The following is a 12,535-nucleotide window of genomic DNA, read 5'->3' as shown; positions in this document are numbered from 1 at the left end:
GATTATGGAAGTAAGTAAGGTTGTGGGGGAGGGGCAAGCATAGGCGCTAGTAAGAACTGGTTTGGGGGCGTCTGGCTGGCTCGGTCGGTTAACCGACTGCCTTCAGCTCAGGTCACGATACCAGGATCCTGGGATAGAGTCCCACGTCGGGCTCCCTGCTCAGCAGGGAGCCTGCTTCTCCCTCTCCCTCTGCCAGCAGTTCCCCCTGCTTGTGCTCTCTCTCTCTCTCTCTCTCTGTCAAATAAATAAATAAAATCTTAAAAAAAAAAAAGAACTGGTTTGGGATAGTCATTGCTGCGTAACAAAGCATCTTTCAACTTAATAGCTTAACACTTTTATTATGTCCCATGATACTGTGGGTTCGAGGGATTCAGTGGGATAGTCCTGCTGGTGTGATGTCATCTGGGGGCTCAAGTGGGCGGACATGTCCGAGATGACTCACTCACACCATGCTGTCCCATACAGTGTTTGGTGCTAGCTGTGGGCTGCAAGTTTGGCTGGAGCTGTCAACCAGGGGACCAGCATGTGACCTCTCTATGTGGCTTGGGCTTCTTCGGCATGAGGACTGGGGTCCAAAAGGGAGCTTTCCAGAAGTGAGTGTTCCAAGAGGAAGGAAGAGGAAGCTGGTCTTCTTGAAAGCTAAGTCCACAGCGTTGCCTTCGCCACATTTGGTTAGTTGAAGCAATGGCCGGGTCAGCTCAGATTGAGGAGAAAGAAACTCCACCTGCCATGAAGGGCAGAGTGACAAAGAGTTTGTGGCCATCTCACCACAGTTTTCTCCTTTCGGCCTGAGTAAGATGAGATGTCATTAGAGGGTTTTGACCAGGGAATGAGACTCCCCTATGAGAATCTGATTCATGCTCGAAGGATCACTGTGGCTACAATGTAGAGAAGAGACCACTAGGGAGCAGGGCAAAAGCACCAGGTGAAAGGGGATGGATAATGGGTGTCTGAGATGACACTCATGCTCAAAGTCGGGCCCTGGCAGCAAGGTTTGTCCCACCGACACCTGACTGTCCAATATGACGACCACTAGCTGCATGTGGCTATTTAAACTTAAGTTTAAAGTAATTAAGGTTAGGGGGCACCTGGCTGGCTCAGAGGGTAGAGCGTGTGACTCTTGATGTCAGGGCTGTGAGTTCAAGCCCACATTGGACATAGAGCCTACTTAAAAATAAATAAGTAAATAAAGTAATTAAGGTTCAATAAAATTTAGAATTCTAGTCATCAGCTCACTAGCCACATGTCAAATGCCTAATAGCCAAATATGGCCAGTGGTTCTGTTCAAGCTGCACAGATCTAGACCATTCCCATTTTTTTTTTAATTTTTTTATTGTTATGTTAATCACCATATATTACATCATTAGTTTTTGGTGCAGTGTTCCATGATTCATTGTTTGTTCATAACACCCAGTGCTCCATGCAGAACATGCCCTCCTCAATACCCATCACCAGGCTAACCTATCCCCCTACCCCTCTCCCCTCTAGAACCCTCAGTTTGTTTTTCAGAGTCCATCATCTCTCATGGTTCGTCTCCCCCTCTGACATACTCCCCTTTTCTTCCTCTCCTGTTATCTTCTTCTTTTTCTTTTTTCTTAAAATATGTTGCGTTATTTGTTTCAGAAGTACAGAACTGTGATTCAACAGTCTTGCACAATTCACAGCGCTCACCGTAGCACATACCCTCCCCAATGACTATCACCCAGCCACCCCTTCCCTCCCACCCCCAACCACTCCAGTAACACTCAGTTTCTTTCCTGAGATTAAGAATTCCTCATATCAGTGAGGTCATGTGATACATGTCTTTCTCTGATTGACTTATTTCACTCAGCATAACACCCTCCAGTTCCATCCACGTCGTTGCAAATGGCAAGATCTCATTCCTTTTGATGGCTGCATAATATTCCATTGTGTATATATACCACATCTTCTTTATCCATTCATCTGTCGATGGGCATCTTGGCTCTTTCCACAGTTTGGCTATGGTGGACATTGCTGCTATAAACATTGGGGTACACGTACCCCTTCGGGTCCCTACATTTGTATCTTTGTGGTAAATACCCAGTAGTGCAATTGCTGGATCGAACGGTAGCTCTAATTTCAACTGTTTGAGGAACCTCCATACTGTTTTCCAGAGGGTAGACCATTCCCATTTTTGCAGAAACTTCTATTAGATAGCATTGGCTTAGTAAACCTTCTCATCTCTTACAGGGTTCTATGTCTAAAATCTTTTTTTTTAAGATTTTATTTATTTTATTTGAGAGAGAGAATGAGAGAGAGAGAGCACATGAGAGGGGGGAGGGTCAGAGGGAGAAGCAGACTCCCTGCTGAGCAGGGAGCAGGGTGCGGGACTCGATCCCGGGACTCCAGGATCATGACCTGAGCCGAAGGCAGTCGCTTAACCAACTGAGCCACCCAGGTGCCCTATGTCTAAAAATCTTTAACTACAACGTCCCACACTCTGACCTCAGGCTCCCTTTCTTCCCATCTACCTATTTTTGGACTTCATTGAGCTCCTCCGTCTGGAATTCCTGTGTCTTCTCCAGATCCATCTGCTCTCCTCCTGAGCTGCCTTGGCATCCTTCCCCACTGAGCCAGGATCCATCCTGAGGTTCATTATGGGATCTGTTTTCTCCTCAGCTCTCTGCATCCCATTCACCTCCCCCCCCGCTTTCTGCTCCACCTATCCTGGAGAACCCTCACCAAGGAGCTGGGGTACCCGCAGCCTCCTGCTTCATTCCCATTTCTCCGGACACTGTCAAAGAAAGTCACAGCCATGCACTCTATTGTCTCTGCAGATCATGGCCTCAGAGCCATCAGAGCAAATTCAGATTCTGCCACATTGTGACTGAATGACCTCAGGTGGGTGACCTCAGGCAAGTGACCTCATAAGATTATCCTGAAGACAAATTATGCTGACACATAGTAAATGCTCAGTAAGTAACATCTGTCATCACCACCACCATCATTATTATTGATTATTCCAAATCTTTACCACACTTTGAAAAGATTGTGGTAAAATTTACATAACATAAAATTCATCATTATTGATAGTACATTCACAGTGTTGTGCATCCATCACCACTATCTAGTTCCAGAATATTTCTATTGCTCTAAAAGGAAACCCATGAAGCAGTCACTCCCCATTCCCTCCTTCCCCCAGCCCCTAGGAACCAGTAATCTGTCTTCTGTCTCAGATGGATTTTCTGACTCTGGCTATTTCATATATACGGAAACATAAAATATATGGCCTTTTGTGTCTGTTTCACCACCCTTTTTAAGCCTCCTGTTGAACTAAAACCTTCCTCTTTCTTTTTTTTAAATAATTTACATTTTAAGCAATTGCTACACCCAACATGGGGCATAAACCCACAACCCCAAGATCAAGAGTTGCATGCTCCACTGACTGAGCCAGCCAGGCACTCCTAAAACCTTCCTCTTTCTTAATAGATGATGCTTCTTGTTTTTCTCCAGAGCATTCAATTTATCAGATGTCTTGTCACTCAACTCCCTGCCCTCCTGACCTATAAACTAATGCAACAATAATAGTAGTAGCAACAATCATTTGTTGAGGTCTTACTCTGTGCCAGGTGCTTCACTAAGGGTCTTATGTGCATATCTCATTTCACTCTTATAACCCCTCTGAGAAGCAACCACTAATAATATCTCTAATTTATGGTCAGGGAAACAGAGGCTCAGAGCAGTTAAAGCATGCATGTAGCGAGTGGCAGAACCAAGATTCAAACCTGGATCTGTTTCATGCAGAATTCAACTCATAAAAACCACACTGTATCTCTTCTCAGTGACCACCCTCCCTCCTTCCCCCCGGGTCTCAGAGGATACGGGATCCTTCCTGTGCTGGCACAAAGCCCATTCCTCCTGTAAATTTGACCTCATCCCTTCCCATCACCTCTGGAACCTCATCCATCCCCTCTCCCATTATCATCAGAGCTGAAACTGATCTAAACAGTTGTGGACTGGAATCATCTGGTTGCTTCTTCACTTGTCTGATGCCTGAATTGGGATGACTCAAAGGCCAAGTTTAGCTGGGACTGGTAACTTCATGTGGGCTCTCCATGTGGTTTGGGCTTCCTCACAGCATGGCAGCCTCCAGGTAGAGAGACTTCTTCCATGGCTCCTCGGGTCACCAAGAGCCAGAGTTCCAGGGGAAGTGCGTGTCCTTTTATGTCCTAGCCTTGGAAGTTGGAGCATCACTTGCCCCATGCAGTCATCAGCTAATTCAAGATACAAAGAGAGGGTATGGAGATCCCATCTCTCTATAGGAGAAGTGCTAAAGAATTTGTTGCCATGTTTTAAAACCAGCACAGGTTGTTTCCAGTCTTTTGCTATTCCTGTAGTTCATTTTACCCCCTAACATCTCTTGGATCCATTCATTTCTCTGCAAGCCTACTAGGCCACGACATAGTCAACTCTGATATGGAGGCTCCTCCCTGATCTTTCTGCTGCCACTCTGGAGTGTTCTATCCTGTTCTCCTAAGGGATCGGCAGCCAGAGGGATCTTTTCAGTGTGCAATTCAGATCACATCCCTCCTTCCAATGCTTCCATGGGTCCCCACACCTTGGGTTGAACTGCAAACTCCTTACCTTGGCTTACAAGGCCCTGAAAGGTCTGATGTATGCTTGCCTCTCTAGCTTGATCTCCTGTCACCACTCAGAGGCCTTTAGTTTTGGGCTCCAGGACTTCCTCTCTCTGACTCTGTCTGTCTGTCTGTCTCTGTCTCTCTCTCACACACACAGTTAAGTAGTACACTAAGTAGCACTTGACAAGCCCTTTGCACATAATAAACATCATATATTTGTTATTGTCACTAGTCTATGTTCAGTAAATATTGATTGAGCTACCCAGTCAATGCTGAGCACTACATGACGCTCTGGGATACAATAGTGAATGAAAAAGATCTGGCCTCATCTTGTAGTTTATTCGTCTCTGTATCCCCAGCCCCCAGCACATGGAGAGACAGTATGGATGTTCAAGGCATGAAGGCATGTTTGTGCCATGGTGTTTGATGAAGCTCAGGGCCGTGCAGTGACTTTCCTAAGACCACACAACAAAACAAGTGTAAGACAAAACCAAGGCTGTGGACACATGACAAGGAATGAAATAGACACAGATGTCTGGCAATGGCTGGCTCTCCAGAGAGATGGGCCACAGGCACACACTGCCCAGGGCAGAACTGGAGGTAGGTTAGGAGAGAGAACAAGGGAGGCTATCTCATATGCTCCTTCCAGGGGGGAAGGAAGTTTCTCTCACAACCCCTTCTCCCCAGCCTCAGCTCCCTTCTCAAGATAAAAGAGGCTGATCCTTAGCAAAGGTCAGGGGCTCAAAGAGGGAAAGAGAATGTAGAGAGGATGAGGGACTCAGTGAGAGGTGAGGGACTCAGTAAGAAGTAGGGGGCTCCTGAGAGAGGGAGGGGCTCAGCCATGGGTGAGGGCTGAGAGAGAGAGAGAGACTGGAGTCTGTGGAGAAGGTGGGGGCTCAGCAAGATGAGTATTTATGTACTTATGGTTAGGGGCTCCATGAAGGGGATGGAGACCCGGAGAGGAGGTTGAGGATACAATGAGGAAATGACGGCTCAGTGAAGGCAAGGGTCTTCAGCCAGAGGGGTGGGGGGTTGAGGGAGTGATGGAGAGTCGGATCAGGAGTTTGAGGGACTGCAGGAGGTGGTGCGTTCTGGGGAGGCGATGGGGTTTCAGCGAGCGGCCTGGGGTCTCAGAGAGAGAAGGGAACTCCGGAAGGAGACAGGGGCTCTCCATCCTGCAGGGGTCCGCAATCTGCAGAGCCAGCCCTTGGGGCGGGCGGGTGCCCCCTCCCAGCCACTTATCACCCCCGCCCCCGACTGCGGCGCAGGCGCCGACAGAACCAGCTTCTGCTCGGCTCTCGCTCTGGCTCCCGCTCGGCGGAGACAGCAGGCAGAGAGGTGAGCTCAGCCCTGCTCCACGCGCGCCCCGACCCCCACCCCGCCTTTTCCCGGGTTCCGGGGAACCCCACCTCAGCCCGCATCCCCAGCGCGGCCACGTCCAGCCTCGGACGGGACAGCGGCGCCCAAGCCTTGGTGTGCCTCGGGATTCGGGAGGTGAGGTCCCAGAGAAGTGGCGGGGGGCAGAGATCTCACCAGCCCCGTCTCCCGGAGATACCTCAGTGCTGAGAGGATGGGCAGAGGCTTCAGAAAACAAGACCCCTATCCATGTCTTTACTAAAAACCTATTCCCACCCTTCCATGCCTCAGTTTCCCCCTGCGGGAAAGAATGAGGTTAATCTCGACCAGGGAACTGGTGGTCCGGTCAGAAACAGTGGTGCGGTGGAGAGTGGGAGGAATTGGCCCGATCTCGCTGGCCTCGCCCCCCAAGAGGGGTCCCTTCTCCCAGCCCCGGCAGCGCCGGACACTGGAGTGGGCAGGTCTGGGGGTCTGGGAAGGAGAACTGAGTGAGGCCGTGCAGGCAAGAGATTCCCATCCATCTTCAGGCCCTCGCGCCTGTCACCCTCGCGTACTCCTCCCTCCGCTCGCCTCCGCTGCAGTCTCCCCCCTCGGACCCTGTAGCCCCCTCCTCTTCCCGTTCCTTTCACACTGAGCTCCTCCCCCCCCCCCAGTCTAGGGACACCTCCCCAGCTGTTCCTATGGCAACCCACGTCCCGGGTACCCGCGCCGGGTTCGGAGCATCCTCTCTCTCCCTCCCCCTGACCGCCAGACGCCTTCCTGCAACCTTAACACGGGAGGAGGAGGGGCCAGGCCGAGGGGGAGGCAGCGTCAAGGTCACCTTCCTTCTTCAGTGCTAGCAAGATTGAGCGATTAGGTATATTTGGGGGACAGGGACAGTGAGTTGCAGGGAAGGAGCTAACCCAGACCAACAATTCCTGAGCCTCTCTTCCCTGCCTCCTCCCCTAGGGTCTTTAATTAATAGTTGCTGCTTTGACTCTGACTGCCTCCGGGCCCCCATTCATTCTGCCCACCCGGGCCTCCAAAGCGCCTGGGCCGGGGGCGGTTCCCGCAGTGGCCACACCCCCTTGGAGCCCCGCCCACCCGCCTCCCAGAGAGATTCCTGCTCTCTCGCGGGACCACTTGGCTCCCTCCTCTTTCGTTTTTGGTCTCTTCCTGTTTCCAATTCTCTGTCCAAAACATATATATATATGTTAGTCTTTTCCTTTTCTTCTCTTTTTCCCTGAGTTGTGGGTGAGGGTTGTGCACTTTAGGCGCTTGTGTGGATCCGTGCGGGCTCCAAGAATCACCCCAACACACACTTTGGCTGTGTGTGTGTGTGTGTGTGTGTTTCTCCGTGGAGTGTCTTTGTGTGTGGTGTGTCTGTGTGTCTGTTTCTCTGTGCCATGTGTGTTTGTCTGAATATGTCTCTAGGTGGTATATGAGTGCCTGTCTGGGTATGTCTCTGTCATGTTTGTGTATTGGTGGTGTGTGTCCCTGGTGTGTGTGTATGTGCATCAATCTGTAATATGTCTCTGTTTGATTTGTGTGTGTGTGTGTATGCCTGCCTGCCTGTCTGTGCTGTGTGGGTATGTGCGTGCTGGTGAGTCTCTCTGTGCAGGAAATTGAAAGCCACATCTGATTGAAATTGGGGGGGGTCTAGAAATTTGTCTTACCCTGTAGTGTAAGCACTGAAGCATTTTTAAAAAAGATTTTATGTATTTAGTGAGAGAGAGAGCCCGTGAGGGGTAAAGGGAGAGGGAGAGAAAGAATCTCAAGTGGTCTCCGCATGCTGAGCACTTGGGGGTTCAATCTTACAACCCTGAGATCATGACCTGAGCTGAAATCAAGAGTGGGAAGCTCAACTGACTGAGCCACCCAGGTGCCCTGCTCATTGCTTTATTTTGTTTGAAGCTGCTCAGGGGTGCTGACGCAGGAGCCCAGTCCTTCCCCAGCACAAATGCCCCCCCTCCCCACACCCACCCTTTCCCTCATCCCCTACTTTAGTTTTAGTCCTATCCGTGTGTAGATACACAAGTACTTTCCATTACCAGGTCCTCAGTGTCTCCGTCTGTGAAAAGAGAGATTTTTAAGATTAGTGGTTGCCAGAGGCAGGGCAAAATGTGTGAAGGGGGTCGAGGTACAAACTCCAGTTATAAAATAAATAAGTCACGAGGATATAATGTATCACATGGTGACTGTAGTTAATAATACCATATTATATATCTGAACGTTGCTAAGAGAGTAGCTCTTAAAAGTTCTCTCACAAGGAAAGACATTTATTGGTAACTAAGTACGGTGACAGATGTTAACTAGACTTATTATGGTGATCATTACAAATACCGAATCATTATGTTCTATACTTGAAATGAATATGATGTTATATGTCAAGTATCCCTCAATAAAAAAAATGTATTATTCAAAAAGGAGGGGTTCTTAGATAGGTTTCCCTAGAAATCTAAACACCCTTGAGCCTAAGAGGGCCCCTGGCTTTCACCTCCTTTGAAGTCAAGATGACTTGGGACATGGAGGTTATTACCTCGTGAGGGGCAGCCCTGGGAAGGGATTTTTTAGAGCCTTGCACCTTGGGAGCTCAGCCTCATTAGACAAGTGTCAGCCATGACAGTTACTCCCAAGAGTACCCGGAAGAGGGGAAGATTTTGAGAAAAGATGGGGATAAGAACCTCTTACTCTAGATATGGGGCTCAAAAAGTTTAGGACCGAAATAATAATGAAGAAATTACAGTAATAGTAATGACAACTGGTACCATTTCTTGGCCTCAGATACAGTAACTGTGTGAAGCAGGAGTGATTATTAGACCTGCTCTACAGGTAAGGAACCCAAGTTTTGGAGAGGTGAAAGCATTTGTCTAGGGTCACACAGCCAGGAAGTGGTAGATCTGGGATTCCGATCCAGAGAGTCAGGCTCCCAGAACCCACAGTCCCAGCCACTGGGTGGCCTCCAGGTTAAACAAGCACATTTACTGGCATATACAATTGGTAAGCACTGGCCTTAGCGCCCGTGTGCATTGGCTCATTCACAGTGTGCGTAGGGAAAGACAAACCAGTATCTAGAAGGCCAGGCTGTGTTACGAGCGTGGGTTATCTAAAATGGGAGGAAAAGCAGACGACGCACAAAGATTCAGGGGCCCTGGGAGGGTCGCACGGATCCCTCCCTCTGTCCACTGCACCTTGCTTCCCCCCGCAGAGATCCGCAATGCCAGGCTGTGACCATTCCTGCAGCTGTAGCCGTGGCCCCAATGTGGAAGAAGGCAGATGGTATGGGGTCCGCTCCTACCTGCACCTCTTCTATGAAGACTGTGCAGGTACGGCCCTCAGTGATGACCCTGAGGGGCCTCCCATCCTGTGTCCCCGCCGACCCTGGCCCTCACTGTGCTGGAAGGTAAGGCCAGAGGAGGAGCAACTCCTGGGATTTCGTGTGGCTGCAGGGAGGAGATGGAATCAGTGGCTAGGAAGAAGAGGGACGGTATAGCAGGTGCAAGCAACAAAAACCCAATTAGGGGGGACCTGGCTGGCTCAGCTGGTAGAGCATGTGACTCTTGATCTCATGGTTGTGAGTTCAAGCCCCACCTTGGCCCCGGAGCCCACTTAAAAAAAAAATGGCAAATGGCTACTCTTGGTAAGTCATTCAAAACCATACAAATTTGGGGCACCTGGCCGGCTTGGTTGGTAGAACGTGCGACTCTTGATCTGGGGGTTATAGGTTTGAGCCCCACACTGGGGATAGAGATTACCTAAAAAGAAAAAAAAAAGGAAAAAAAAACCTCAAATGGGTTTAAACAAGAAAGGGAAAAGATCACTCATTTTATTGAAAAGACCAGAGGCTGAGCAACTTCAGGCAAAGTTCAATCCAGCCATTCAAGATTTCTCTTAGTCATCAGGCTCCCCATGGTGCCCCCACCCTTGTGGCCCCTTTAGCTTCAGGATCTATGCACATGTTCCCCAGGTAGCTGCTACCATGCTGATCCACAGCGTTTCACTCTACACCATCCACAGGACATCAGAATTTCCTCCAGTATTTCCTTCAGAAAAGAAACACTGCTTTCCATTTCATTTCCAGGAGTCCTGTCAAGCATTGCTTTGGCTCTGATTGGGTCACTTGCCCGTCTCTGAACTAATTACTGTGGCCAGGGGGGGGTAGTAGACACTGACTGGCAGGCAGTGGAGTTCATCTCAGTTAAATCTTACCATGGCTTCACAATGATATATTGGGGTACTGTTGCCAGTCAGTGTCTCTAACAGCCAGGAAGAGCGGTCAGTGAGGGCACAGAGTGTAGGGAAAGGGTGGTGACAGTAAGCGGAGACCCTACAACAAGCATGGCTCTTTGCCAAATACCGTAAGGAGACTGAGGCAGAGGGTCCTTCCCCTCAGCTTTCAAAGGGCTTCACTCTAGTGGGGACGCAAAGTGCCAAGATATAGAGAGTGAATGCACAACCTCAGGCCAAATAATCAGAGGGTGCCAGGAGAGGAAATGCTCTCAGTACCTGGGGTGATCAGGGAAGACTCTCAGGAGAAAGTGAGTATGTATTTTAAAACTTTGAGCATCTTCTAGTTGCCAGGCAATGTGCTACACTCTTGCGGACAGAGAATTTAAGATGTGGTCCCTGTCCTTTAGGAGTTCCTAGCTGTGGTTCATTAGTCATTCTGCAAACATTCACTCAGCTACCGCTCTGTACCAGCGCCATGCTAAGAAGACACCTGGTAACCCAAAACAGACAGTGTCGGTTCTCATGGCTCTCCAGACTCTCATTCCAGTGGGGCAGGCAGATATCACTTACCTGGTAGCGGAAGTACTTGTTCGAGTGTGCACCAAGGTGAGCACACTGAAGAACAAATGTGCACAGTGTTTGTACAAATGAAAAGCAGGGGACCTGACCCAGGCCAGGGGTATCCTGGAAGGCTTCCCTGAGGAGGTGGGGTTTGAGATGAGATCTGAGGGATGTGTAGGAGTTAACCTGACTGAGAGATAGAAGGCAGACAGGACAGAGAGATGAGATGGGACCCAAATAATGATGGAAGGAAAAACCTACTGCTAAGTGGGAGTTGGAAAGGACATTGATCTAGGGGCCCCAAGATTCCAAATAGAATGTGACAGTGTGTGCCCCTCATCAGTTTGATCCTAGAAAGTGTGTTCTGTGACTCCCCTGTGATTCCTATCTCTTAAGGTTAGATCAAGGCATTACCTTTAAGTCCATTTGGGATTACTAGTCAGGCTGACCCTGACTACCTCCCAATCTGTCTGCCTCTCTCCAGATCAGTCTGTCTTCGGGGACCCTGCTTCTGCTGCTGGGAGTGGCAGCCCTGACCACCGGCTATGCAGTGCCCCCCAAGCTGGAGGGCATCGGAGAGGGGGAATTCCTGGTGTTGGATCAGCGGGCAGCTGATTACAACCAGGCTCTGAGCACCTGCCGCTTGGCAGGCACAGCGCTCTGCATGGCGGCTGGGATCCTGCTGGCCATTTGCCTGTTCTGGGCCATGACTGGCTGGCTGAGCCCGGACACCAAGGCAGAACCCTTGGACACTGAAGCTGATGGCCACGTGGAGATCTTCGGGGATGAACCAGAGCAGCAGCTGTCCCCCATCTTCCGCGATGCCAATGGCCAGTGTTGGTTTTCACCACCTACCAGCCCCTTCGGGCAATCCTCTGTGCAGACCATCCAGCCCAAGCGGGACTCTTGAGCTGTCCACAAGGCCAGGGGAGGAGCCAGACCTGGGGTCTGGACCATTCCTCTGTCCCACCACACCCTGCCCTCCAATAGTCGCCCTAACTTCTCCCTTTCAGCGGGACCCTTCTACCTATGCCCCCAGAAGACCCAACTCCAGCTCAAGAGAGTCTGGAGCTCAAATCCCAGTGTCCCTTCCCAAGTATTGGGCCCCAACTTTCCCCAAGTCCTCCCAAACCTTCCCACGCACCCCTCCTTCCCCAGACCCTTCAGGAGCAGAAAACATCCCCCTCAATCTATCCCCATTCTACTCTGTGTGGCCCCGGGCAAGCCCCTTTTCCTTTCAGACCATCAGTTCCTGTCTCTGTACTATGAGGGGTTTGGATCAGATTCTAGAGTTCCATGGCTTTGCTATTCTCCCCAGTTATAAACATGACTCTCCATAGATAGTTGGGGGGAGGGGTAGCGGAGTCTTTCTCATCCCCTGACCCCTTCCTCCGTCAGCTGCTCCAAGATGCCTTCCTTGAGGATGGGTCAAAAACACTCACCTGGACTTCCCTTCCAGGATGGTGCGAAAACAGTCACCTCCTACAAAATGTTTTCTATGTGCATTTTGCATCAGGGCCCCCCAGTCCAGCCCATCATGGGCGCTTATTAGCCTCGGTTTACAGACGAGGTGGCTGAGGGAGGCCGGCAGTCCGTGGGAATTTGGACCCACATCTCCCACCTCCTCTCGGGCCAACTCTCGTTCTACAGCTGGAACAGGGGACCTGCTGGACACTTTCCTGGCTTCCAGGGGACCTCTAGGGGTGGGAGACAGTTGGTCCAGAGAGCCGGGTTGGAGGCCTGATGGTCCTAGGTAGCTCAGAAGATAATTTGGACGTGTATTTAAATGGTCTCTAAGATTGGGGCGC

The 12,535-nt window shown here is 50.1% G+C and overlaps 1 protein-coding gene across 2 annotated transcripts; it reads left to right on the top strand.

Moving 5' to 3' along the window:
• The first annotated feature begins 9,153 nt into the window (after positions 1 to 9,153).
• NRSN2 (neurensin 2) lies at positions 9,154 to 11,637 on the top strand. 2 transcript variants are annotated; one of them, XM_088026738.1, is made up of 3 exons: positions 9,154 to 9,339; positions 11,212 to 11,307; positions 11,440 to 11,637. In XM_088026738.1, the coding sequence occupies exons 1-3, from the start codon at positions 9,154 to 9,156 to the stop codon at positions 11,635 to 11,637; spliced, it is 480 nt and encodes a 159-aa protein (XP_087882864.1). The 2 variants fall into 2 exon arrangements, with proteins under 2 accessions (XP_087882864.1, XP_027974364.1); XM_028118563.1 differs by having other exon boundaries at positions 11,212 to 11,637.
• Positions 11,638 to 12,535: the final 898 nt, after the last annotated feature.

Source organism: Eumetopias jubatus, unplaced genomic scaffold (assembly GCF_037043125.1).
Source record: "Eumetopias jubatus isolate StellerSeaLion01/CBP00866 unplaced genomic scaffold, mEumJub1_p1.0 scaffold_9, whole genome shotgun sequence".
Classification (NCBI taxonomy): Eukaryota; Metazoa; Chordata; class Mammalia; order Carnivora; family Otariidae; genus Eumetopias; species Eumetopias jubatus.
Note: the sequence above shows the minus strand (reverse complement) of the source record. Positions and strands in the feature narration are given on the sequence as shown.

Coding starts and splice junctions, on each gene's coding strand:
- NRSN2 (XM_028118563.1), top strand. CDS start 9,154: ATGCCAGGCTGTGACCATTCCTGCAGCTGTAGCCGTGGCCCCAATGTG. Junction 9,340..11,211: donor GGCCCTCACTGTGCTGGAAG/GTAAGGCCAGAG, acceptor GCCTCTCTCCAG/ATCAGTCTGTCTTCGGGGAC.